The sequence below is a fragment of the Pristiophorus japonicus genome, chromosome 12, assembly GCF_044704955.1.
Source record: "Pristiophorus japonicus isolate sPriJap1 chromosome 12, sPriJap1.hap1, whole genome shotgun sequence".
Classification (NCBI taxonomy): Eukaryota; Metazoa; Chordata; class Chondrichthyes; family Pristiophoridae; genus Pristiophorus; species Pristiophorus japonicus.
This window is the reverse complement of record NC_091988.1, coordinates 169,951,230-169,977,970: the sequence shown is the minus strand read 5'-3', so window position 1 is coordinate 169,977,970 and position 26,741 is coordinate 169,951,230. Positions and strand designations below refer to the sequence as shown.

General features: G+C 48.3%; 1 protein-coding gene across 5 annotated transcripts in view; it reads right to left on the bottom strand.

Annotated features, from left to right (window-relative positions):
• znf512b (zinc finger protein 512B) overlaps positions 1-26,741 on the bottom strand; it is a 147,422-nt gene that overhangs the window by 5,879 nt on the left and 114,802 nt on the right. For all 5 annotated transcript variants that reach the window (XM_070895050.1, XM_070895052.1, XM_070895051.1 and 2 more), the window contains 7 exons: positions 14,569-14,693; positions 8,764-8,856; positions 8,431-8,529; positions 7,875-8,042; positions 5,238-5,432; positions 3,794-3,895; positions 4-66 (listed from right to left, as the gene is read on the bottom strand). In XM_070895050.1, coding sequence (XP_070751151.1) covers positions 4-66; positions 3,794-3,895; positions 5,238-5,432; positions 7,875-8,042; positions 8,431-8,529; positions 8,764-8,856; positions 14,569-14,693 — 845 coding nt within the window. The remainder of the gene's footprint in view (positions 1-3; positions 67-3,793; positions 3,896-5,237; positions 5,433-7,874; positions 8,043-8,430; positions 8,530-8,763; positions 8,857-14,568; positions 14,694-26,741) is intronic.

Below are 26,741 nucleotides of genomic sequence, written 5' to 3'. Positions count from 1 at the left end.
GACCTTAGTGCATGTTGCTAGATGAGCTTTTAGTCCAGAAAAACTTGAGTAAATTGCTTCACATCGCTATAAAAAGAAATATGCAAGTGAAAAAACTGTTCCTTCATAGCAACTACAATAAGTAGAGGAAAAAACAGCATGGCTGAGTGAGCAGTAAGTAAGTGAGCATGTGGGTAGGAGAGGCAATAGACATTTTCCTGCTGCTTTCTGGCTCTAAAGTCAATCCCAATAATGAATGGAGCAGCATTCCAACAGCTAATGGTACCAGACTATGGGGCCCGAAATTGAAGAACTTACCGCCCACTGCCACCAACATTCCTCTCGTCGAACCGCCCAGTGCTACTTTTGACATGGCCTGGAGTGGGCTGGAGTAGGCGGTAGGGGAGAGCCGCCGGGAAGCGCCTGCCAACGTCAGTGGACGGCCGAGTCGCGCAACTGACCTCCCGCCCGCCGAGATGCGATATTGATGCGGGTGGGAGTCGGCGGCAGAACGGGGATGGACCGCTGGCTGGAGGCTGGTCTGTCCCCGACAGGAGGTAGGAAGATGGGGAAAAAAAAGGTTAGTACGCTTTTTGTGATTTTTTTCTTTACAGAGACTTACCTGGATGGGGTCCCCTGAAGGTCTTCAGATGGTTAATGCTTTTGCTTTTCAGCTCTTCGACCCTCCATGGGCCCGGCTCCATCCTCGGCGGCACTTGGGCAGCAAACGCCTTTGCCGCCGAGAATGAGAGCTCCCGCCGGCTGCCGCCCAGATTGGCGGCGTAAGTTGCTCATTTGCCACCCGCCGACCTTCGAGGGACCTCTCCGATGAAAACCCTGCTCAAAGTACCATCAGGTACCTCGGCGGCCCTTTGGGTGGCACTTGGGCGGGCAGAGGCCTTCATCAAATTCGGGCCCATGGACTCATATGAACATGCCATTAAATCCGGTGTCTGTAAACATACTGACTGGATTATCAGTTGTGTTTGTTAGGAATTATAAATCACAAAGCAATTCATTATTTAAAAATAAAAAGCTTGTTGAAATGGAGGCATGCAGCCTACTTAAAGCTGTTACTGACAGGACCGCTGTCTGAGAGCTGATTGGTTGACTGCCCCCTGTCCAGCTTCCACTGAAACCGGGAGTGGGCTAGGTTGGAGTTGAGTTTGAATTTTTTTTTTAATTTTAACTTTTCACCTGATCTAAACCCACCCGTTTCAGGGGTTAAAATTACACCCAATGCATTTCCATTTAGCTTCCTCATTGCAACTTACATTTTAGTGTTTGGGGGAAAAAACTAAAATGCAATCATTGCCAGGAGGCATCCTCAGGCCCGATAGCTCAAACAAATTTTTAATATTAAAAAAAATAAAAAGCCCTCAATGTCTTTTGCGACATGTCTTTCCTGCTCTTGTTTAAATGAAATTTGGTTTGGTGGATTTGTGTATTCTCTAAAATACCAAAACTACCTTTCTGTTACTGTCAGGTTGAAGTCACTCAAAATGTTCAGTCCAATCTGAACATTCTTGATCATTTCATATCATCTTCATCAACAACAACTTGCATTCATTTTTAACATAGAATAACATCCCAAGGTGCTTCACAGAGTATTAAGCAAAAAATGGATACCATGTCAAAGATGGAGATATTAGGAAAGGTGATCAAAAGTTTAGTCAAAGAGGTGGGTTGTGGGGTGGATCGTAAAGGAGGAGAGAGAGGCGGATTGGTGGAGGTGCTTAAGGAGGAAATTCCAGAACGTTGGATCATAGGTGGCTGACAGCATGGTTGCTAATCAGAAGGCTAAGGGAACGGAGATAAAAAGTCGGAAGAACAAAGTGTTTGGCGGGATGGTTGTAGCACTGGAGGAGGTTACTGTGATAGGGAGGGGCAAGGCGTTAGAAGTACTTAGACAGAGGAATATGTCACAAGGATTAGAATTTAACATTTGAGGCAGTGGGACCGAAAGCCAAAGTATCAGCAAGGACAGAGACAATGGGCAAGAAATACTTTGTGTAGCATAGGACACAGGCAGGCAGCAGAGGTTTGGATGAGGGTGGAAGATGGAAGGCCAGACAGGAGAACGTTCAAATAGTTTCAGTGACATTTGGGCTGAAGCAGGAGTGGAGACAAATGTTATGGAGGTAGAAAAAGGTGGTTTTTATATGGGGTCAGATATGCCAAGGCTGCACACAGTCTGTTGAAGCGTGAGACAGTGGCCAAGGAGAGAGATGGAGTTTGTGATGAGGATACAAAGTTTGTAGCAAGGGCCAAAGTCAATAACTTCAGCTTTCCTAGTGTTTAACTGTGGGAAATTGTGGGCTTATCGAAGACTAGACATTAGATAAGTTGTCTGACAGGACAAGTTAGTGGAGGAGTCAAAAGAGATGGTGGTGCAGTAGAGCTGATGTCACTGGTGTACATGATGACCCAGAAATTGTGGTCTCCGTAACAACATACTCTCAGTTTATACCGTAAGGGTATATACAAGGCTTAAATAAAAAAACGTAAAAATCCAAAATTATGCACATACATTTTAAAAGAGTTTATGCAAATATTGGCCCAGAATAAGATGTTTAAAATTATTTATCAAAATATTTAATTTTTATTGAGGTTGGTGCAATGAAGGAACTTATGAATAAAATTGCAATTCAGTACATTTATATTTATTAGAATCCTGTAAATTGTATCATTATTTGGGAATTCCATTCCATATCATTAGGGGATTCCCTTCATAAATAATTGTAATGAAATCCTCCTTTGTGATTGGAGGACCAGGTCCATGTGATCCCAGGGACGCTTCCGAATCACCTGCATCCCTGGGATCCTAGGGGCCTTTACGCTGCCATCTGCCTGGAGGCCTGAGACCGCAACTCTTCGCAGCCTGGGCGGCAGGAGGTGCTTTCGGAATCGTTTGGCAGGTCAGAGGCATACTCCGGAGGTATGCCTTAGACCGCAATTTCTTGGCTGATGTGATTAGAACCATCTGCTCACATGGAGGGTGAAAACTGACACAGATCATTTGGACCGAATGGCCAGTTTCCTTGTTGTAACTTCTATGTATTTCTATGTATTACAGGTGGATTCTGACCCCATGTTCACTGATGATGTAACCAAGTGGCAACATGCAGATGAGGTAGCGGATCATGTTGGACTCCTGAGGTGATAATCCGGAGATGAGTAGAGAAGAAATTGTGAGAGGTGCTCTGGTTAAGAATCGATAGAAAAGAGTGAAACTAAATGAGGGCAATCCTACCAAGGAGATGGTGTAATCAAGTGTGTTGAGAGATCAAGGATGATGAGGAGGGATAATGCACCAGTCACAGAGAATTTTGCTTGTGACTTTGGTTAGGATCATTTGATGCTGAGGGAAGTATGGAAACCTGATTGGAGAGATTTAAATAGGGAGTTTCGAGAGAGCTGGGCATTGATCTGGGAGGTGACAGCGCATTGAAGTACTTAGGAAAGGAAAGGGAGGTTGGAAATCGGGCAATAGTTTACAAGGACGGAGCGGTTGAGGGCGTGATTCTTCAGGAGTGGGTTCATGGCAGCAGTTTTGAAAGGAAGAAGGACAGTGAATGGGAAAAGGAAACTATTTACAATGTCAGCTAGCATGGGGCTCAGGAAAGGAAGTTTGGTGTTCAGCAGTTTAGTGGGAATTGGGTCAAAGGAGCAGGATGTGGGTCTCATGATGAGCTTGGAGATAGCATGGGGAGAGACAGGAGAGAAACTTAAGCCTCCATAAGACATGTAAAACAAGACAAGTGCTGTGGGGAAAAAAGAATCTTAAATAAAATTCATGGTTGCCTTTACTTACATTATTAGGGCAGCAGATCTGACCGTTTTCTTTGACCTCATTTTTCCAGCATTCCAGCTGTTTGGGGTTGAATGATGGGAGCCCAGGACGAGTATATTTAAGCTACATCAAGAGAAAAATACCTGAGTAAGAACAGCCTATATAATTGGGCTCTCGGCCAAACAATGTCTAGCCTATTAATTATGCAGTAAATTGAGATGTTATCTGATTAGAGCTGCACCAATTATATTGAGGTTAATATCACGGCAGCTGTTACAATCACTTCTGCTCATCTTCTTACGAAGCTTGACAATAATTTATTTTGTCCAAACTTTTGGTGTTACTTCTTTTCGAAATAGGGAAACCAATTACACAGTACTCTAGATGTGGTCTTACCAGGGCCAAGTACAGCTTTAGAATTACTTCTCTGGACTTGTATGTTGTACTCCTTGCTATGCATCCCAACACTCGGTTTGCTTTTTTAACAGCCTGGGAGCATTATGTTGATGGTTTTAGTGACCTGGTCACTAAAGTCCCAAGATCTTTCTCCTGCTCCGATACCTCAGGTACACATTTCCAATTAAGTCAAAGTTCCTGAAATGTTGCAGGGAATTCACCAGTCTAATGCCAGCAGGAGACCAACAGAAGCCAAGGAAAATGGCTGTTTCTTTCATTTTCCTCAATGCCTTGTAAGAGAAGGAACTTCCATCTGTCCCTCCACCAGGACCTATGTGGGCCCCAGCAGTGATGCCCAGGCCAATCAAGTAGACCCCAAGACCATCTAAATTCTTATTAAAAAATGCTTTTATAGATCGGCTCTCTGTTCAGGGGGCAATAAAGAGATAATGGCCAGGATTGGGGAGCTTGGGCCAACCCCACTCGCTGGGCAGGTGCCAGAGTTTCCAGTTGGAATGGGTAGTCAAGCATTGAAGATGTGCCCGAAGTGCCGTTTTATGCCCGCCTGCTGCATGAAAATTGAATGTCCTCTCACTGAGTCCGCAAACTCAGCAAAGTTGCTGACAGCACGCTATGATTACAACCAGAGGAATTTGAGGACAATGAGTTGAGGGGTAGGGAGCTAACAGAGGCCAGAAATGACAGGGGTGATAGGTGATTGAGTACTCGAATGGGATAGGATACAGATGGCATTGGTCTGGGTGAGTTGCTGTTTGTGAAATAAACCATTTCATATTATGTAGGGTTTTAAACTGATTTTAATCACATAACCAGTAGAGCCCCTCTGTGTAAGAACTGTCGCTCTTCCATTGCATGATAATTTTCATACAGAATTAAATATTTCTGCAGGAAATAACAAGCTATAATCTGTACATACTGAGAAACCCTGCACTGCATATCACATGGTAAATTAGAAAAAAATAAATAAATAAAGATCTCAACACAATTTCATTACAAGGTCTTCAATTTTCTTCACAAGTCACTTTCATTGAAATAAATATTCCCTTACCCTCTTAATATCTGGGACTAAGTCATCTTTATTTCTTCTTCTGGTCCAAAGTTTTGATAGTTCATCCTCTGCAATATCCTGGAGATGGAAAATAGCTACTTGTGCAGATCTTCTGCGGATGCGCCCACTTGGTGTTTTCTCAAACAAATTCTCTAAATCTTCCTCAACCGATTTCTGATCAGAATCTTCAGTTGCCTATATAAGATTTTGTTGGAATTGTTATCAGCATAATTGTTTAAAAAAAACACACATTGTCCCTTTCTGGTTTTTTTACAATCCATGAATTGATACATCACAACAAATGTTAATGATTGCAAAGGAGGAAGAATGTAAGTTGTAGAGACATGATCCTTCTCTGTCAGGCAGTCAATAACTAAAGAAAAATGACAAGAATAGCGATGTTAAGAAACTTTCTGCTCTTTAAACATCCACTTATGTGTGCTATCAGGGATTAAGATGGGAAAGAATTTATAAAGTATATATAGTAAAGAAGTGGAACCAACTGTGCAGATATCATGCAAATTGTACTCGATGTCGAATTTGTTAATGGGTGGAAGTAGTAGTTTGTTACATATTAAGGTCTCTTATTTCTATTTGTTCAGATTTTTTGAAGAAAATGTTTATTTGATAGAAGTTTTCACAGGTGCACTAGCTATTAAGAAAAAAATACTATTATTGTCAAGAAATTTCAGTCATAAATTATTGTAAAGTTAGATGTTCAAATTCATTATCCTAATCAACACGTGAGTGTTAACCTAAATTATGTGCTCAAGTACTGGAGTAGGATTTGAACTAACAAATTTCTGACTCAGAAACAAGCGTACTACCAATTGAGACAAGGTGACAAACACTTATCTATGTTTCTGTTGTAAGGATAAGGTTTCAGCAAAGTAAACTCAGTACTGCCAAATATAAAAGCTCCTTGATATTGTCCACGGTGTCAGCCTTTGTTCAGTGATAGCACCCTTGTCCCCGAGTTTAAAAGTTGCAGGTTCAAGCCCCACTTAAGCACATAATCTAGGCTGACAGTACTGAGTTCAGAACTGAGGGACTGCTACACTGTTGGAGTGCCATCTTTTAGATGAGACATTAAACCGTTGCCCTGCCTATAAAAGATCCCATGGCATTATTCGAAGAAGAGCAAGGGAACTCTCACAGTGCCCTGACCAACAGTCACTACTCAACCAACATCACTAAAACAGATTATCCAGTCATTTATTTAATTCTTACTTGTGGTACCAGGCTGTGTGCAAATTGGCTAGCATTTATCTACATTACAACACTTCAAAAGTACTTAATTGGCTGTGAAGCACTTTAGGAACTAGTGGGGTGCCATAGGGATCAGTGCTGGGACCCCAACTATTTACAATCTATATTAACGACTTGGAAGAAGGGACGGAGTGTAACGTAGCCAAGTTTGCTGATGATACAAAGATGGGAGGAAAAGCAATGTGTGAGGAGGACACAAAAAATCTGCAAAAGGACATAGACAGGTTAAGTGAGTGGGCAAAAATTTGGCAGATGGAGTATAATGTTGGAAAGTGTGAGGTCATGCACTTGGGCAGAAAAAAAATCAAAGAGCAAGTTATTATTTAAATGGAGAAAGAATGCAAAGTGCCGCAGTACAGCGGGACCTGGGGGTACTTGTGCATGAAACACAAAAGGATAGTATGCAGGTACAGCAAGTGATCAGGAAGGCCAATGGTATCTTGGCCTTTATTGCAAAGGGGATGGAGTATAAAAGCAGGGAAGTCTTGCTACAGCTATACAAGGTTTTGGTGAGGCCACATCTGGAATATTGTGTGCAGTTTTGATTTCCATATTTACAAAAGGATATACTTGCTTTGGAGGCAGTTCAGAGAAGGTTCACTAGGTTGATTCCAGGGATGAGGGGGTTGACTTATGAGAAAAGGTTGAGTAGGTTGGGTCTCTACTCACTGGAGTTCAGAAGAATGAGAGGTAATCTTATCGAAACATATAAGATTATGAGGGGGCTTGACAAGGTGGATGCAGAGAGGATGTTTCCACTGCTGGGGGAGACTAGAACTGGGGGGTGGGGGTGGGGGTGGGGGGCAGCCCTTTACCTTAGAATAAGGGGCTGCCCATTTAAAACAGAGATGAGGAGAAATTTCTTCTCTCAGAAGGTTGTTAATCTGTGGAATTTGCTGCCTCAGAGAACTGTGGAAGCTGGGACATTGAATAAATTTAAGACAGAAATAGACAGTTTCTTAAACGATAAGGGGATACAGGGTTATGGGGAGTGGACAGGGAAGTGGAGCTGAGTCCATGATCAGATCAGTCATGATTTTATTGAATGGTGGAGCAGGCTCGAGGGGCTGTATGACCTACCCCTGTTCCTATTTCTTACCTTCTTATGTTCTTAGGACATCCTGAGCATTATATAAATGCAACATTTTTTTTTATGTGATGAGCTTCTAATAATAGCCTTAATCATCACCAAAGACATTCACAAGAAACAACAGATATATACTTACGTATAGTGAGGATATATTTAAAGAAATGTTTACGCTCCACAAAATAAGGAGCCTTGAACATTGCCCATAAAAAAGTCTGCAAAGCATGATAGAAATGAAAAGTTTTTAAATTACCCACTATTTGAAAATCAAGAAATCTTACCACTGTATGTTCTGATTTTACATGATAGTCATGACCGGCCTTCGATTTATATTCCTTTCCACAATGCTCACAAATGAAAACAGCTTTTTCGATATCTGCAGGCTCCTTCCCACATCTTTTTAGATGGTACTGGTAGCCCATTAGGCTGGCAAATGTAGCTGTGCAACCCTGGGAAGGCAATAATTACAAATGCTATGCACCAAATCATGAGTCACGAACATATCCAATTTCACCGATTACTCTGACATACAACTATTACATATATTTCCATAATTGTTTCCAATTAGGAACTACCAAATGATGATAGTGCATACAAATCCAAAGGGTAAAATTTACCAATGTATGCTTCTAGCACAGAACCTCTCCTACTGGGTGCACACGTTGGGAAATTGTGGGTGACTTTTCATAATTTCCCGCTATGTGCTTCCAATGAGCAAGACTCTGTACCAGCAATGCATAGTTGTAAAATTGACTTTATTATTTTTCAAAATAAAAACATTTAGAGAATAAAATTCAGCTTTAACCTTCCAATATTAATATTTAGAATGTATTTAACCTCATTAGGACATTTCAGTTTTCCCATTTGTTTAAGAACTCTCCGGAGTCTTTCACGTTCCTGCTGTTCATCCAGTAACTTTTCTGCATTCATCACAGGCTGTAAGATATGAAATAAGAAAATGTTGTTTCATAAGCAGCTCAGAAACACCACAAGGAACATTTGATCTATGCCGGTCGCAGTTAGGTGCATTGCCTACTGGAAGTGAATGTTGGGAAAGTGTGCATGGCCCTCGATTTCCTAATAGGCATTCTCAATAAAGTCTACCCTCAGCTGTCAAATTGAGATGGAAATTTTACTTAGTATAATGAAAAATTGAGCTTGTTTACTCACCTTATTGTTGTGCTCTGCCATTGTGTGGTACTTCAGCCCAGCTTTAGATTTAAACTGCTTAACACAATGTTGACACTTCAAAGCATCCTGCAGCTGCAAGCATTAGAGTACAGTCAATCTTTCTGAATTGATAACACTGCCTAATACCACATAATCTTAGCAAGTCATCTCAAAGGATTAGCTATTATGTAAATAACATTTTAGAAAAAAGAAGTTGCTTAAAATAACTGACTTGTAAAACACCTAGTTAATTTGAAATGTATATTTTTGTTATATATACAAATTTAAAAATGTTTGTGAAAGTCTGATGAAAAAACACCATGTAAGATCTGCTGATGGCTCAGCTTGATTACACCAGTGAGTAACTGAGCTAGAATTCCTGCTTACGATCACTATCCTGCTCAGCTTTCACAGAAGAGGTGGATATTCAGATTGCAGAACCACTCGAGATGGATGTAACTCGTGATTGATTGTTTCCGCTGGTCAGCAAGATGGTAAAAACAGAGCGCACATTTAAAATAATCTCAAAAGAATCAAAGAGGCGTTGAGAAAAAATGTCTTCACGCAGAGGGCAGTCAGAATTTTTTGCATAGTCCTTTTATTAACTGCAAATCAGATGGTTGCTTGAAAAAGTGAAATATTAAAGGGCAAGAGGAGACAGGGATTAGATTGGGTAGTTTATGTGGAAAAAACACCTGTGCAGACTTGATGGCTTCAAGACCTGTTTCTGTGATGTAACATTCAATGCTTTTGATTATAAGTGCATAAGCATGGACATCAGGGAACAGCTGAAACGATCAAACAGACAACACTTACTGTCCAGGCTAACACAATAGAAATGGAACTTCAGCGAGGTAAAGATATCCTTTGGTGTTGAATAGCATACCAACACTCATTGTGAAGGCTCACACATGCACTTGAATAAGAGACCAGAGGGTGACAGACACTGATGGTATACATCCCAGTAAGGAGTCAAAGCTTTCAGAGTAGGAGGAGATAGAAAATATTTGTTGAGAAAAAAGTTATGCGGGAAGAATATACAATGGATGAACAACTTTAGGAAATGTTTTTCAAAATGGCTTAGGAGACCGGAATTTTTTCTTGAAGCAAATCTCCTAGGTGTTTAAATTTAACAACTGCTGGCAAATCTAATCCCATGAGTTCTACTGAAAAATAATATTCAAAATGTCCTGGTAAGAAATAATCAAATGAAATAAGGAATTAGAATAAGCTTTTATTAAAATTATCTATAAACCTTTGATCGCTTTAAAATGTAAAAAAAAAGATGACATAATGGCTCAAAAAACAGCTCACATCGATCAGTACAGAGATTGTACTCCAAGTTATTTTTGCCAAAAATTCTGAGCATAAGTGCTTCAGGTATCAACTCAGTTGGTAGCACTCTCACCTCTGACTCAAAGATTGTGGGTTCAAGCCTCAATTTAGAATCTCAGCACATAATCTCAGTTGACACTTCAGTGTAGTACTGAGGGAGTGATGCATTGTCAGAAATGTTAAACTGAAGCCCTATCTGACTGTTCGGTGTTATGTAAAATATCCCATAAAACTATTCACAAAGGGGGTTCTCCCACGTCCTGGCCAACATTGATTCCTTTACCAACACCACCAAAGAAACAACAGGTCATTCATCCATGGGCTGTATGTGAGACACTGGTGTGCACAACTGATTGCCATGTTTGCCTACATAACAACAGTGACTGCACTTCTAAAGTAATTCATTGCTTGTGAAGTATTGTAAGGTGTTCTGAGATGTGATAAGGCACTATACAAATGCAAGTCCATTCTTACATTCCCTTGCTCAGCTCCACTCTAGACTGGGGCTTGTTCTTTTGTGTCATGAAAGATTGCCATGTTTGCTGGCTCACCGTGTTTACATTGCTGAATCCTGTTTTCTTATGGATGTGTTTATTTGTACTAACAAAATGGACGCCATGTCTCTGATTGGCTCTCCATTATCACATGACCTATTGCTGATTGGTCCCCTTGGAGGATAAGCCACACCCTGAAGTTTCTCTGGAATGTGTAACTGGAACCGCTTAACCCAAGTTCTGACTGACTTTGCAAACTGTAATTTGATCCATTCTGACTTCAGAAGGCAGAGAGGACAAATCGCGAACAACGCAGCAAAGCCACCAAGTTCCAGCCGAAGTCCCTTACCCCAGCGCAAGTGCATCCCTTCCCCAGCCAAAGTCCCTTACCCCAGCGCAAGTGCATGACCTTAACCCCCCACCCCCGCCATAGATGGGGCATTGTGTGCGGATTGTTAACAGGTTTATTGGGTATGAAGTGAAAAGTGATAGTGCCGTGACTTTCGGATTTCATCCACCCCAACGATGTCCCTTGTAACACACGCACCGAGCTTTCCGAGAAATTGGGTGTGGGTATAAAGGGGGTTGGAAGAATGTGATCCGTCTTCCCTGAATTCCCTCTCTTCCCTCTGATCCCCCCCCCACTCCTGCTTCCCCATCTCTCTCTCTCTCCCACCACCCCCCACCCCCGGTGTCTCTCTCTTCCCCCCTCTCCTCAGGCTCTCTCTTCACCCCCCCCACATGCTCTCTCTTGCCCCTCCACTCCCCCACCCCGCTGGCTCCCCCTCCTCCCCAGCCCCTGGCTCTCTCTCTCCCTCACCCAGCCGCCCGCCGGCTCTCTCTCCCCACTGCCGCTGCCCGCAGGCTCAGAGAAACAGTGTGGTCAATTGCAGAGCCCTGGTTTCGGTTTCGGACAGTGGGCAAAATCCAAAGGACACAGGCACAGAAGGAACGGAAAAGTGTTAGTACAAATAGTCGCTTTGTCTTCTTATCCAGGTGGCAGAATCTTAGACCCACTTTATTTTGGATAAGGAAGCCACATTTAGCAATAAAATTGTGTGGAGCTGGTATATGGATAGCAATCTTCTGTGCTCAGAAGTAACCAGGGCTCAATGTAAAAGTTAAATAAATAATTGTAGGATTCAATGAAGCAGCCGAGTAAATGAGAATACCAACCTATCTAATTAAAATAAACTGGGATTCATCTGTGATTAATTCATCTCTAGATAACTCTACTCCTTTAAATACTCGCTAACTTCCTAGTTTTCTGCTTCCCTATGTCCTGAGGTCCCTATTTCTGACCGCATTATTGTGATGTTGGAGGTGAGGCAGGGTGGAACTTCCACCTACCATCATTTTGTGGCACTAATCTGGTCATTTAGATTAAAAATAAGGGGGCGGAAATTGCCCCTTTTTTGCGCCGCGCGCTAACGGAGCGCAATGGGCTTTTTGCCCAGGCGAGGGCAGCAGTCACGCATCAGGCAAAATTGCCCCATAGATTTTGGGGGTGATTTGCTGGTGCCGCGCACGCTGATAACATCATGGCCGTGTGCGCCAACCCCGGGCTGCCATTTTATTTTTCGACCGACTCTTCGGACTCTTCAACACCTGAGACGGTGCTCCGACTCATTTGAGGAGCGCTGGCCCGGGGGTAAATGTCCTGGGCCCGGAAAGTTACCGCCCCTAAACAGGGCGCGGGGCAATTGCGGCCCCAAGGTGTTTGGGGGAGCATGGAAAACACCTAGAGGAGAGAGGAACCTAGTGCAGCAGCAGGATATAAAACCAGCTGCTGCTTAAAGGGGAACTGGCAGAACTGGAGGAAGCAGACAACCTGGACATTAAGGATGGCATCCAGATCAAAAACACAAGCAGCAAACCATAAGGAGCCAGAGCTAGATGTCCTCCAAATCTGTCATCTTAACCCTTGTAGTATCTTTATATGCACGGCATTCCTTCATTCATTACTTTCACAATGCCAGAGGTGAAAGTGGGATCAGAACATGGGGAACGCAGGCTCCCCTTACCTGGCTCCTAAGCCTGCAGACTCACATCTCTGGGATTGTGCTATAAAAAGGACACTGAACGAGCATCACACTTCCATGGAGACATGGAGGACCATTTTGGATGATGTGAGTCAGATGGGTCATGACACAATCCAATGCCGTCCATGGTGCCAATATCGAGGAATTCAATACATGGCAATTCTACTAGAGCAAGTGGTAGCACCATGAACCATTTAAACCCCTGAGAGAGAAGCCTCCAGGCAAGTCAGTGTAGCCTAAGTGAATGCTTTGACTAGTTAACTTTAGGCCTTGGAGGATCACTTGGAGAGACGATAGAAACTGGTTTTCCAGAGATTTGGGGCCCCATCTCTCAAGGTCTGTGGGATCTAACTGATGCCATCAATTCTGGCCTGACATTAGTCAGTGGACACTAAGATCCAAGATAGCACAAGTGGCATTACATGACAAATATGCCTTCATGATGCTATCCTCTCTCTTGATGACCACTCATATAACTTTTTGATTTAGGCCAGCTCCTTAGATGCCTGCTTACATTGGTATTATGATACAGGACCAAGCTGCTCATACACCTTCAGTGGCATCACAGCCTGCTTGAAGAGTCCCTCTGGGACTCAGAAACTAAGACAAGGGCCGAGGTTCATGATACCATAGAATAGGCAGGTATCACTGACATCCTTAGCCTTCAGGTAGCATCTCAGCACAGCATCAGGAGAAGTTTAAAAATAGTACAAAGAAGCACAGGGGTAGGGATGGTGGTAGAAAGAAGCACTTCTTGTAACGATATATAAGCACAATATAGCCACTTTGTGATATGAAGTCCAGTGATCTGAGGCATGTCTGTGTTTGAGAGAATGTTTGTAGGTCAGTTTGGAATGAGACAAACAGTTCTTTCTATGCCTCCTCAGAGAACCTTTGCCTCCTTAAGAAGATCACTTCAAGGGAACAGCATGATATATTAGACTCTGATGGAAGAGAAGCTCTCTTCTCATGCAGCTTTATCCTCTATGCCTCTCTCATTTGCTTCTTTTCTTGTTCTGTCTTCATCATAAAGATATGTATGTGAATGCCCATAATGAACCCTATGGTTAGGACTCCATGACAGAAGGATGGGAAGCAGAAGATTTTCCTGTTGAAACTACAAAAAGACCGGGCACCTGAAATTCTGCTATTTTTATGGGGGGTTGGGGAGGGCAGAAATCAAGTAGCTCTGTCATTTGAGGTGTTAGTTGCAAGTTGAGAAAAGATGTTTTGTAATCACTCCAGTCAAAGCTGATGGGGCCAAAATTCAATTCTGCCCTTTTTAAGTTTATTTTTACCACCGTTTCAGAAGAAGTCCTCTCTTTCGCGAAATTCATCTCTTTGTCTTTTTTTCAATTGGCCAGGCAGTCGGTCATAAAGGGGGCGGAAGGGCGGAAGTGGGAACCATCAGAAAAACCCGGAGCTGAATTTAGCCTGTGGTAGCCATTCGACTAGAAATCGATGGCCCCTCGACTCCGCCGCATGGCCGCCGCAAACAGGCAGTAACGAGCCTTATTGGGGAGCTGAATTTCGGCCCCGATGTTTCAGAACCAAGTTTATGGACTGTCGAAACCTGTGAGCTCAGTCACTTCCTGGTTTGACAAATCATGCAGGTAACTTACCCCTCTTCTACAGGTTTAATTCAAGTCAGATGCAAATCTCCCATAAATGGGTCAATTTCTAAGCCAGCAAAGGTTGCCTTCATTGTCCTGTCATTTGCAAACATGTACCATGAGGACAGGCACTACTTCTGCCAACACTAAGTACCACTGGAATGTAGCATGTATCTTAGAAGTGGTGTAACTCTAGTGTAACTAACCTACACCTCAAATGACAGAGCTACTTGATTTCTGCCCTCCCCAACCCCCCATAAAAATAGCAGAATTTCAGGTGCCCGGTATTTTTTAACATTAGTAGAATTAAATCTTACATACCTCTTTGCAGATTTCCAGGTGCTTCTTCAAACCTGCAACAGTCTTTCTGTGCACAGTCATACAGTTTGGACAGACAACCTCCCCTTTCTCTGCAATCTCCTGATGCCACTTCTCTTCCTGGCTTCCTGTTATCAGCAGTATGAGTATAAGAACATAAGAACATAAGAAATAGAAACAGGAGTAGGCCATATGGCCCCTCGAGCCTTCTCCGCCATTCAAAAAGATCATGGCTGATCTGATCATGGACTCAGCTCCACCTCCCTGCCCGCTCCACATAACCCCTTATCCCCTTATCATTTAAAAAACTGTCTATCTCTGTCTTAAATTTATTCAATGTCCCAACTTCCACAGCTCTCTGAGGCAGCAAATTCCACAGATCTACAACCCTCAGAGAAGAAATGTCTTCTCATCTCAGTTTTAAATGCTCGGCCCGTTATTCTAAGATCATGCCCTCTCATTCTAGTCTCCCCCATCAGTGGAAACATCCTCTCTGCATCCACCTTGTCAAGCCCCCTCATAATCTTATACGTTTCGATAAGATCACCTCTCATTCTTCTGAGTAGAGGCCCAACCTACTCAACCTTTCCTCATAAGTCAACCCCCTCATCTCTGGAATCAACCTAGTGAACCTTCTCTGAACTGCCTCCAAAGCAAGTATATCCTTTTGTAAATATGGAAACCAAAATATGGAAACCAAAACTGCACGCAGTATTCCAGGTGTGGCCTCACCAATACCCTGTATAGCTATAGCAAGACTTCCCTGCTGATGTACTCCATCCCTTTTGCAATAAACGTCAAAATTCCATTGGTCTTCCTGATCACTTGCTGTACCTGCATACCATCCTTTTGTGTTTCATGCACAAGTACCCCCAGGGTCCTTCTGTGCTACAGCACTTTGCAATCTTTCTCCATTTAAATAATAACTTGCTCTTTGATTTTTTTCTGCCAAAGTGCATGACCTCGCACTTTCGAACATTATACTGCATCTGCCAAATTTTTGCCCACTCATTTAACCTATCTATTTTCCTTTTGCAGATTTTTTGTGTCCTCCTCGCACATTGCTTTTCCTCTCATCTTTGTATCGTCAGCAAACTTGGCTACGTTACACTCAGTCCCTTCTTCCAAGTTGTTTATATAGATTGTAAATAGTTGGGGTTCCAGCACTGATCCCTGCGGCACCCCATTAGTTACTGGTTGCCAACCAGAGAATGAACCATTTATCCTGACACTCTGTTTTCTGTTAGTTAGCTAATCCTCTTCCATACTAATATATTGCCCCCAACCCCGTGAACTTTTATTTTGTGCAGTAACCTTTTATGTGACACCTTGTCAAGAGCCTTCTGGAAGTCCAAATACACCACATCCACTGGTTCCCCTTTAGCCACCCTGTTCGTTACATGCTTAAAGAATTCCAGCAAATTTGTCAAACATGACTTCCCCATCATAAATCCATGCTGATCTGCCTGACCGAATTTTGCTTTTCCAAATGTCCTGCTACTGCTTCTTTAATAATGGACTCCAACATTTTCCCAACCATAGAAGTCAGGCTAGTTGGTCTATAGTTTCCTGCTTTTTGTCAGCCTCCTTTTTTAAATAAGGGCAACACATTTTCAGTTTTCCAATCTGCTGGGACCTCCCCAGAATCCACGGAATCTTGGTAAATTACAACCAATGCATCCACAATCCTTTCCGCTACTTCTCTTAAGACCCTCGGATGCAAGCCATCAGGTCCAGGGGATTTATCTGCCATTAGTCTCATTATCTTACTGAGTGCCACCTCCTTAGTGATTGTGACTGTGTTAAGTTCCTCCCCCCCTATAGCCCCTTGGCTATCTACTGTTGGAATATTGTTAGTATCCTCTACCGTAAAGACTGACAGAAACTCTGAACAAGTATTTTGTGTCATCTCCATGTTCCCCATTACTAATTCCCTGGTCTCATCCTCTAAGGGACCAACATTTACTTTAGCCTCTCTTTTCCTTTTTATATACCTATAGAAACTCTTGCTATCTGTTTTTATATTTTGTGCTAGTTTACTTTCATAGTCTATCTTTTCTAATCCTTTTTTTAGTCATTCTTTGCTGGCTTTTAAAAGCTTCCCAATCTTCTGTCCTCCCACTAGTTTTGGCCACTTTGTATGCCCTTGTTTTTAATTGGATATCGTCCTTTATTTCTTTAGTTAGCCACGGATGGCTATCTTTTCTCTTACACCCTTTCCTCCGCACTGGAATATATTTTCATGAGAGTTGTGAACTATCTCCTTAAATGTACACCACTGTTCATCAACCGTCCCAAACTTTAATCTATTTTCCCAGTCCACTTTAGCCAACTCTGCCCTCATACCATCATAGTCCCCTTTATTTAAGCTTAGTACGCCGGTTAGAGATCCAACATTCTCACCCTCCATCTGAATTTGAAATTCAATCATGCTATGATCACTCATTCCAAGGAGATCCTTTCTTAATCCTGTCTCATTACACAGGACCACATCTAAGATAGCCTGCCCCTTGGTTGGTTCCGTTACATACTGCTCAAGGAACCCAACATTAAAAGCAACAGTGAAAAATCTGCTGCTAGAATATTAACTGTTTATCACAGTTGATGTTTCACTACGATTAATGTCATACAATGTAACATTGTTTGGAAATTGCTTATTGAATCCCGTCTCTCCTCCTGGCTGAAACAGCAGCCAGAAATGTTTGTATTATTAGAATGAATTCAGCTAATGATTCAGTATTCCAGCAAAGGGAACCCTGTGCTGATGAAAATAGTAAGCATTTTCAATCCTAGTCTAACAAAGACTCACAGCCTTCACTACAACCACTCTTTACAGTTTCTGTTGCAACTGATTAAAGCTGCTTATTTTACTGACCTTTACGTGTACTGCAAGCTGTCAGTAAAAACACAGCTCTTCCCAGCAGCCAGATTTAGCAAAGTTACAATGACACTGCCGCTGGTTGTTCGAGATCAGAGCATCGGGAACCAGTGGCATTAAGCAGCTTATCAGCCCAAAAATACAATCTATTTCCAGACTGTTAAATCCATTAGCAGCCCCTTTGTAATAGCTGTTAGTATATCTGATTCTTGAGGGATGATTTTAACTCTGCCTGCTCGGTGGAATCTGGGCAGGTGGGCAGTTAAAATGGGCCGATGCGTCTTACCCCCTCCAGGGCAGCGCTGCCTTCCTGTGGGTTGCAACTTTAACCTGCATTTTTGGAGACCCACCGGTAGGTAGTGGGGTCCTTCTTTAAATATGCAGAACTGGCTCCGATGATGCCATCAGGGCGTGACTGCTGTTTTAACCCAATGCCTGTGCAAGGTAGCCGTCAAGGCCTCAGAGCCAGGCCAACCTGGTGGCAAGCAGTTCTGCTTATATTAAATGTTATTTTGTTTCCTGCCACTGGTTGGGAAGAGAATTCACCCCTCACTCTGACCTCTTCCAGCAGGAAGTCCAGAGAGGCCTCGGAGAAACATAGAAACATAGAAAATAGGTGCAGGAGTAGGCCATTTGGCCCTTCGAGCCTGCACCATTCAATATGGTCATGGCTGATCATTCACCTCAGTACCCCTTTCCCGCTTTCTCTCCATACCCCTTGATCCCTTTAGCCATAAGGGCCATATCTAACTCCCTCTTGAATATATCCAATGAACTGGCATCAACGACTCTCTGCGACAGGGAATTCCACAGATTAACAACTCTCTGAGTGAAGAAGTGTCTCCTCCATCTCAGTCCTAAATGGCTTACCCCTTATCCTAAGACTGTGTCCCCTGGTTCTGAACTTCCCCAACATCGGGAACATTCTTCCCGCATCTAATCTGTCCCGTCCCGTCAGAATCTTATACGTTTCTATGAGATCCCCTCTCATCCTTCTAATCTCCAATGTATAAAGGCCCAGTTGATCTAGTCTCTCTTCATATGTCAGTCCAGCCATCCCTGGAATCAGTCTGGTGAACCTTCGCTGCACTCCCTCAATGGCAAGAACGTCCTTCCTCAGATTAGGAGACCAAAACTGTACACAATATTCAAGGTGCGGCCTCACCAAGGCCCTGTACAATTGCAGTAAGACCTCCCTGCTCCAATACTCAAGTCCCCTAGCTATGAAGGCCAACATGCCATTTGCCTTCTTCACCGCCTGCTGCACCTGCATGCCAACTTTCAATGACTGATAAACCATGGCACCCAGGTCTCGTTGCACCTCCCCTTTTCCTAATCTGCCACCATTCAGATAATATTCTGCCTTCGTGTTTTTGCCACCAAAGTGGATAACCTCACATTTATCCACATTATACTGCATCTGCCATGCTTTTGCCCACTCACCTAACCTGTTCAAATCACCCTGCAGCCTCTTAGCATCCTCTTCAGAGCTCACACCGCCACCCAGTTTAGTGTCAACTGCAAACTTGAGATATTACACTCAATTCCTGCATCCAAATCATTAATGTATATTGTAAAGTCCTGGGATCCCAGCACTGAGCCCTGCGGCACTCCACTAGTCACTGCCTCCCATTCCGAAAAGGACCCGTTTATCCCAACTCTCTGCTTCCTGTCTGCCAACCAATTCTATATCCATGCCAGTACATTACCCCAATACCATGTGCTTTGATTTTGCACACCAATCTCTTATATGGGAGCTTGTCAAATGCCTTTTGAAAGTCCAAATACACCACATCTACTGGTTCTCCCTTGTCCACTCTACTAGTTACATCCTCAAAAAATTCCAGAAGATTTGTCAAGCATGATTTCCCTTTCACAAATTCATGCTGACTTGGACCGATCCTGTCACTGCTTTCCAAATGCGCTGCTATTTCATCCTTAATAATTGATTCCAACATTTTCCCCACTATTGATGTCAGGCTAACCGGTCTATAATTTCCCATTTTCTCTCTCCCTCCTTTCTTAAAAAGTGGTGTTACATTAGCTACCCTCCAGCCCATAGGAACTGATCCAGAGTCGATAGGCTGTTGGAAAATGATCACCAATGCATCCACTATTTCTAGGGCCACCTCCTTAAGTACTCTGGGATGCAGACAATCAGGCCCCGGGGATTTGTCAGCCTTCAATCCCATCAATTTCCCCAACACAATTTCCCGCCTAATAAGGATATCCTTCAGTTCCTCCTTCTCACTAGACCCACTGTCCCCTAGTACATCCGGAAGGTCATTTGTGTCTTCCTTCGTGAAGACATAACCGAAGTATTTGTTCAATTGGTCTGCCATTTCTTTGTTCCCCATGATTAATTCACCTGAGTCTGACTGCAAGGGACCTACGTTTGTCTTGACTAATCTTTTTCTCTTCGCATATCTATAGAAGCTTTTGCAGTCAGTTTTTATGTTCCCGGCAAGCTTCCTCTCGTACTCTATTTTCCCGCTCCTAATTAAACCCATTGTCCTCCTCTGCTGAATTCTATATTTCTCCCAGTCCTCAGGTTTGCTGCTTTTTCTGGCCAATTTATATGCCTCTTCCTTGGATCTAACACTATCCTTAATTTCCCTTGTTAGCCCCGGTTGAGCCACCTTCCCTGTTTTATTTTTACTCCAGACAGGGATGTACAACTGTTGAAGTTCATCCATGTGATCTATAAATGTTTGCCATTGCCTATCCACCGTCAACCCTTTAAGTATCATTTGTCAGTCTATTCTAGCCAATTCACACCTCATGCCGTCAAAGTTAGCTTTCCTTAAGTTTAGGACCCTAGTTTCTGAATTAACTATGTCACTCTCCACCTTAATAAAGAATTCTACCATATTGTGGTCACTCTTCCCCAAAGGGCCTGGCACAACAAGATTGCTAATTAGTCCCTTCTCATTACACATCACCCAGTTTAGGATGGCCAGCTGTCTAGTTGGTTCCTCGACATATTGGTCAAGAAAACCATCCCTAATACACTCCAGGAAATCCTCCTCTACCGCATTGCTACCAGTTTGGTTTGCCAAATCAATATGTAGATTAAAGTTGCCCATGATAACTGCTGTACCTTTATTGCACGCATCCCTTATTTCTTGTTTGATGCTGTCCCCAACCTCACACTACTGCGGGCTTTGCCGGCGACTCGGGCTGATTTGGTTTCTTGCTATACCACTCCAACAGCGAAATCTTGCAGAAGAGAATGCATTCCTGCTTAAAATAGGCTTCTGGAAATTGCAGTCCAGAAGTGGGTGGGTTTCCTGGTGGGTCAGCAAATCGGGTGAGAATAGCCTGAGCCGGTTTTTGGCTGCAACCCCGAATTTTACTTCAGACAGTTTTTGGCCAGTAAGTTTTGAATTGCCACCAATACTCAACTGCCAAAAACTGGCCTGAAGTTCAACTTGGTGCCAATGTGCTTATTTTGGTAGATCCAAGTTTAATAATGACAATAATAAAGCTTCTGCTGAATTCAAGTAGTTTCGTTAGTGGGCCCAATCTTATATGCGGGGCACGTTTGGTGCGGGGTGCAATTAGGAGAACGGGTTTCCCGCATGCCCTGCGGTTTTTCACCTTTACAATTTTTTTCTGCAGGTTTCCCGCCCACAGCCAGCCTGACTGACAGGCTGGCAGCTTGTCAGGAGGGAGAGTCTGCACCACAAGGCCGCAGCCGAGCTGAGAGCAGCTAGTTTAGTGGGGAGGTGGGAGAGATCTTGGGCTGGGGGGTGGGGGCATTGGTCGGGGGGAGCAGATGGTGGTCGGGGGAGGGTGGGGGGGAGTAGATGGTGATCGGGGGGGGTGTGGAGCAGATGGTGATCAGGTGGGGGTGGGCAGATGGTGATCGGGTGGGGGGAACAGATGGTGATCGGGAGGGGGGCAGATGGTGATCGTGGGGGGGGGCAGATGGTGATCATGGGGGGGGGAGCAGATGGTGATCGGGGGGGGGCAGATGGTGATCGTGGGGGGGGGGGAGCAGATGGTGATCATGGGCGGGGGGAGCAGATGGTGATTGGGTGGGGGGAGCAGATGGTGATCGGGGGGGGGGCAGATGGTGATCGGGGGGGAGCAGATGGTGATCGGGGGGGGCAGATGATGATCGGGGGGGAGCAGATGGTGATCGGGGGGGGCAGGTGGTGATCGGGGGGAGCAGATGGTGATCGGGGGGGGGCAGGTGGTGATCGGGGGGGGGGGGCAGGTGGTGATCGGGGGGGGGCAGGTGGTGATCGGGGGGGGGCAGATGGTGATCGGGGGGAGCAGATGGTGATCGGGGGGGGCAGGTGGTGATCGGGGGGGGGGCAGGTGGTGATCGGGGGGGGGCAGATGGTGATCGGGGGGGCAGATGGTGATCGGGGGGGGGGCAGATGGTGATCGGGGGGGGCAGATGGTGATCGGGGGGGGGCAGATGGTGATCGGGGGGGGCAGATGGTGATCGGGGGGGGGCAGATGGTGATCGGGGGGGGAGCAGATGGTGATCGGGGGGGGGCAGATGGTGATCGGGGGGGGGGGGGGCAGATGGTGATCGGGGGGGGGCAGATGGTGATCGGGGGGGGGGGCAGATGGTGATCGGGGGGGGGCAGATGGTGATTGGGGGGGGGCAGATGGTGATCGGGGGGGGGCAGATGGTGATCGGGGGGGGCAGATGGTGATCGGGGGGGGCAGGTGGTGATCGGGGGGGGCAGATGGTGATCGGGGGGGGGGGGGGGGCAGATGGTGATCGGGGGGGGCAGGTGGTGATCGGGGGGGGGCAGATGGTGATCGGGGGGGGGCAGATGGTGATCGGGGGGGGCAGGTGGTGATCGGGGGGGGCAGATGGTGATCGGGGGGGGGGCAGGTGGTGATCGGGGGGGGCAGATGGTGATCGGGGGGGGGGGCAGATGGTGATCGGGGGGGGGGCAGATGGTGATCGGGGGGGGGGCAGGTGGTGATCGGGGGGGCAGGTGGTGATCGGGGGGGGCAGATGGTGATCGGGGGGGGCAGATGGTGATCGGGGGGGGCAGATGGTGATCGGGGGGGGGGGCAGATGGTGATCGGGGGGAGCAGATGGTGATCGGGGGGGGGGGCAGATGGTGATCGGGGGGGGGGGGGCAGATGGTGATCGGGGGGGGCAGATGGTGATCGGGGGGGGGGCAGATGGTGATCGGGGGGGGCAGATGGTGATCGGGGGGGGGGCAGGTGGTGATCGGGGGGGGCAGATGGTGATCGGGGGGGGGGGGCAGATGGTGATCGGGGGGGGGGCAGATGGTGATCGGGGGGGGGGGGGCAGATGGTGATCGGGGGGGGGCAGATGGTGATCGGGGGGGGCAGGTGGTGATCGGGGGGGGCAGATGGTGATCGGGGGGGGGGGGGCAGATGGTGATCGGGGGGGGCAGGTGGTGATCGGGGGGGAGCAGATGGTGATCGGGGGGGGCAGATGGTGATCGGGGGGGCAGATGGTGATCGGGGGGGAGCAGATGGTGATCGGGGGGGGGGCAGGTGGTGATCGGGGGGGGCAGATGGTGATCGGGGGGGGGGGGCAGATGGTGATCGGGGGGGGGCAGATGGTGATCGGGGGGGGGCAGATGGTGATCGGGGGGGGCAGGTGGTGATCGGGGGGGGCAGATGGTGATCGGGGGGGGGGGCAGATGGTGATCGGGGGGGGCAGGTGGTGATCGGGGGGGAGCAGATGGTGATCGGGGCGGGCAGATGGTGATCGGGGGGGCAGATGGTGATCGGGGGGGCAGATGGTGATCGGGGGGGAGCAGATGGTGATCGGGGGGGGCAGATGGTGATCGGGGGGGGGCAGGTGGTGATCGGGGGGGGCAGATGGTGATCGGGGGGAGCAGATGGTGATCGGGGGGGGCAGGTGGTGATCGGGGGGGAGCAGATGGTGATCGGGGGGGGCAGATGGTGATCCGGGGGGGGGGGCAGATGGTGATCGGGGGGGGGGCAGATGGTGATCGGGGGGGGGGCAGATGGTGATCGGGGGGGGGGGCAGGTGGTGATCGGGGGGGGGCAGATGGTGATCGGGGGGGGGGCAGATGGTGATCGGGGGGGGGCAGATGGTGATCGGGGGGGGGGGGAGATGGTGATCGGGGGGGGGCAGATGGTGATCGGGGGGGGGCAGATGGTGATCGGGGGGGGCAGATGGTGATCGGGGGGGGCAGATGGTGATCGGGGGGGGGCAGGTGGTGATCGGGGGGGGGCAGGTGGTGATCGGGGGGGGCAGATGGTGATCGGGGGGGGGGGGCAGATGGTGATCGGGGGGGGGGCAGATGGTGATCGGGGGGGGCAGATGGTGATCGGGGGGGGGGCAGGTGGTGATCGGGGGGGGGGGGCAGATGGTGATCGGGGGGGGGGCAGATGGTGATCGGGGGGGGGCAGGTGGTGATCGGGGGGGGCAGATGGTGATCGGGGGGAGCAGATGGTGATCGGGGGGGGGGGCAGATGGTGATCGGGGGGGGCAGATGGTGATCGGGTGGAGCAGATGGTGATCGGGGGGGGGGGGGGCAGATGGTGATCGGGGGGGGCAGATGGTGATCGGGGGGGGGCAGATGGTGATCGGGGGGGGCAGATGGTGATCGGGGGGGGGCAGGTGGTGATCGGGGGGGGGCAGATGGTGATCGGGGGGGGGGGGGGCAGATGGTGATCGGGGGGGGCAGATGGTGATCGGGGGGGGGGCAGATGGTGATCGGGGGGGGCAGATGGTGATCGGGGGGGGGCAGGTGGTGATCGGGGGGGGGCAGATGGTGATCGGGGGGGGGGGGCAGATGGTGATCGGGGGGGGGCAGGTGGTGATCGGGGGGGGGCAGGTGGTGATCGGGGGGGGGCAGATGGTGATCGGGGGGGGGCAGATGGTGATCGGGGGGGGGGGCAGATGGTGATCGGGGGGGGGGGGGCAGATGGTGATCGGGGGGGGGGGCAGATGGTGATCGGGGGGGGGGGCAGATGGTGATCGGGGGGGGGGCAGATGGTGATTTGGGGGGAGCAGATGGTGATCGGGGGGAGCAGATGGTGATCGGGGGGGGGGGCAGATGGTGATCGGGGGGGGCAGATGGTGATCGGGGGGAGCAGATGGTGATCGGGGGGAGCAGATGGTGATCGGGGGGGGGGGGCAGATGGTGATCGGGGGGGGGGGGGCAGATGGTGATCGGGGGGGGGCAGATGGTGATCGGGGGGGGGCAGATGGTGATCGGGGGGGGGGGCAGGTGGTGATCGGGGGGGGCAGATGGTGATCGGGGGGGGGGGGGGCAGATGGTGATCGGGGGGGGCAGATGGTGATCGGGGGGGGGGGGGCAGATGGTGATCGGGGGGGGGCAGATGGTGATCGGGGGGGGCAGGTGGTGATCGGGGGGAGCAGATGGTGATCGGGGGGGGGGGGGCAGATGGTGATCGGGGGGGGGGGCAGATGGTGATCGGGGGGGGCAGATGGTGATCGGGGGGGAGCAGATGGTGATAGGGGGCAGATGGTGATCGGGGGGGGCATATGGTGAGATCGGGGGGGGGGCAGATGGTGATCGGGGGGGGCAGATGGTGAACGGGGGGGGGGCAGATGGTGATCGGGGGGGGGCAGGTGGTGATCGGGGGGGGCAGGTGGTGATCGGGGGGGAGCAGATGGTGAACGGGGGGGGGGGCAGATGGTGATCGGGGGGGTCAGGTGGTGATCGGGGGGGGGCAGATGGTGATCGGGGGGGGGGCAGATGGTGATCGGGGGGGGCAGGTGGTGATCGGGGGGGAGCAGATGGTGAACGGGGGGGGGCAGGTGGTGATCAGGGGGGGGCATATGGTGAGATCGGGGGGGGGGGCAGATGGTGATCGGGGGGGAGCAGATGGTGATAGGGGGCAGATGGTGATCAGGGGGGGGCATATGGTGAGATCGGGGGGGGGCAGATGGTGATCGGGGGGAGGCATATGGTGATCGGGGGGAGGGGAGCAGATGGTGATCGGGGGGGGCATATGGTGAGATCGGGGGGGGGGGAGATGGTGAATCGGGCGGGGTCAGATGGTGATCGGGGGAGGGGACAGATGGTGATCGGGGGGGGGGACAGATGGTGATCGGGGGGGCAGATGGTGATCGGGGGGGGGGACAGATGGTGATCGGGGGGGGGACAGATGGTGATCGGGGGGGGACAGATGGTGATCGGGGGGGCAGATGGTGATCGGGGGGGGACAGATGGTGATCGGGGAGGCAGATGGTGATCGGGGGGGGCAGATGGTGAATCGGGGGGGGCAGATGGTGATTGGGGGGGGCAGATGATGATCGGGGGGAGGCATATGGTGATCGGGGGGAGGGGAGCAGATGGTGATCGGGGGGGGCATATGGTGAGATCGGGGGGGGGGGAGATGGTGAATCGGGCGGGGTCAGATGGTGATCGGGGGAGGGGACAGATGGTGATCGGGGGGGGGACAGATGGTGATCGGGGGGGGACAGATGGTGATCGGGGGGGCAGATGGTGATCGGGGGGGGCAGATGGTGAATCGGGGGGGGCAGATGGTGATTGGGGGGGGCAGATGGTGATCGGGGGGGGGGCAGATGGTGATCGGGGGGGGGAACCAGATGGTGATTGGGGGGGGCAGATGGTGATCGGGGGGGGAAGATGGTGAATCGGGGTGTGGGGGCAGATGGTGATCGGGGGGGGGGGGCAAATGGTGATCGGGGGAGGGGAGCAGATGGTGATCGGGGGGGCATATGGTGAGATCGGGGGGGGCAGATGGTGAATCGGGGGGGGGCAGATGGTGATTGGGGGGGGGGCAGATGGTGATCGGGGGGAGGGGCAGATGACGGTTGGGTGGGGGCGGTGGGCAATTGCGGAGGGGTGGGTGGAGCAGACAGATCGCAGTGGGGGTGGGGGGTACTGGTAAGCTTGTTGTGCCGGGAGGAAACACTCCTGCTCCTCCTGGCCCACAAACAGTGCTGTAAAGGCACTCACCTCATGGATTCAGCCCTTCTCGCTTCACTTAGATAATTTTTTTAATACTATGAAAATATAAAGCATCCTGGCACAAATGTTATGAAGGTTTAATTTGTTTTACAACATTATTTTACCTGTAAGTGGGTAATGGTTTAAATTATATTATAAAATGTCACCGTGCTGTGAAGCTACCTGTAAATAATATGCAATGGCGATAATCGCTCTGTCGGCTTTACGGGAACTCATCATGCCTAATCATTTGGGATTGCATTAACGGTATTAGAATATTAAATAAAACAACTTCTCAACGGATACAATGAGTAGGTACTGCAAAATGGTATAAATCATTTTAATACACCAGTCTCACAGTGTGACTCAATTTT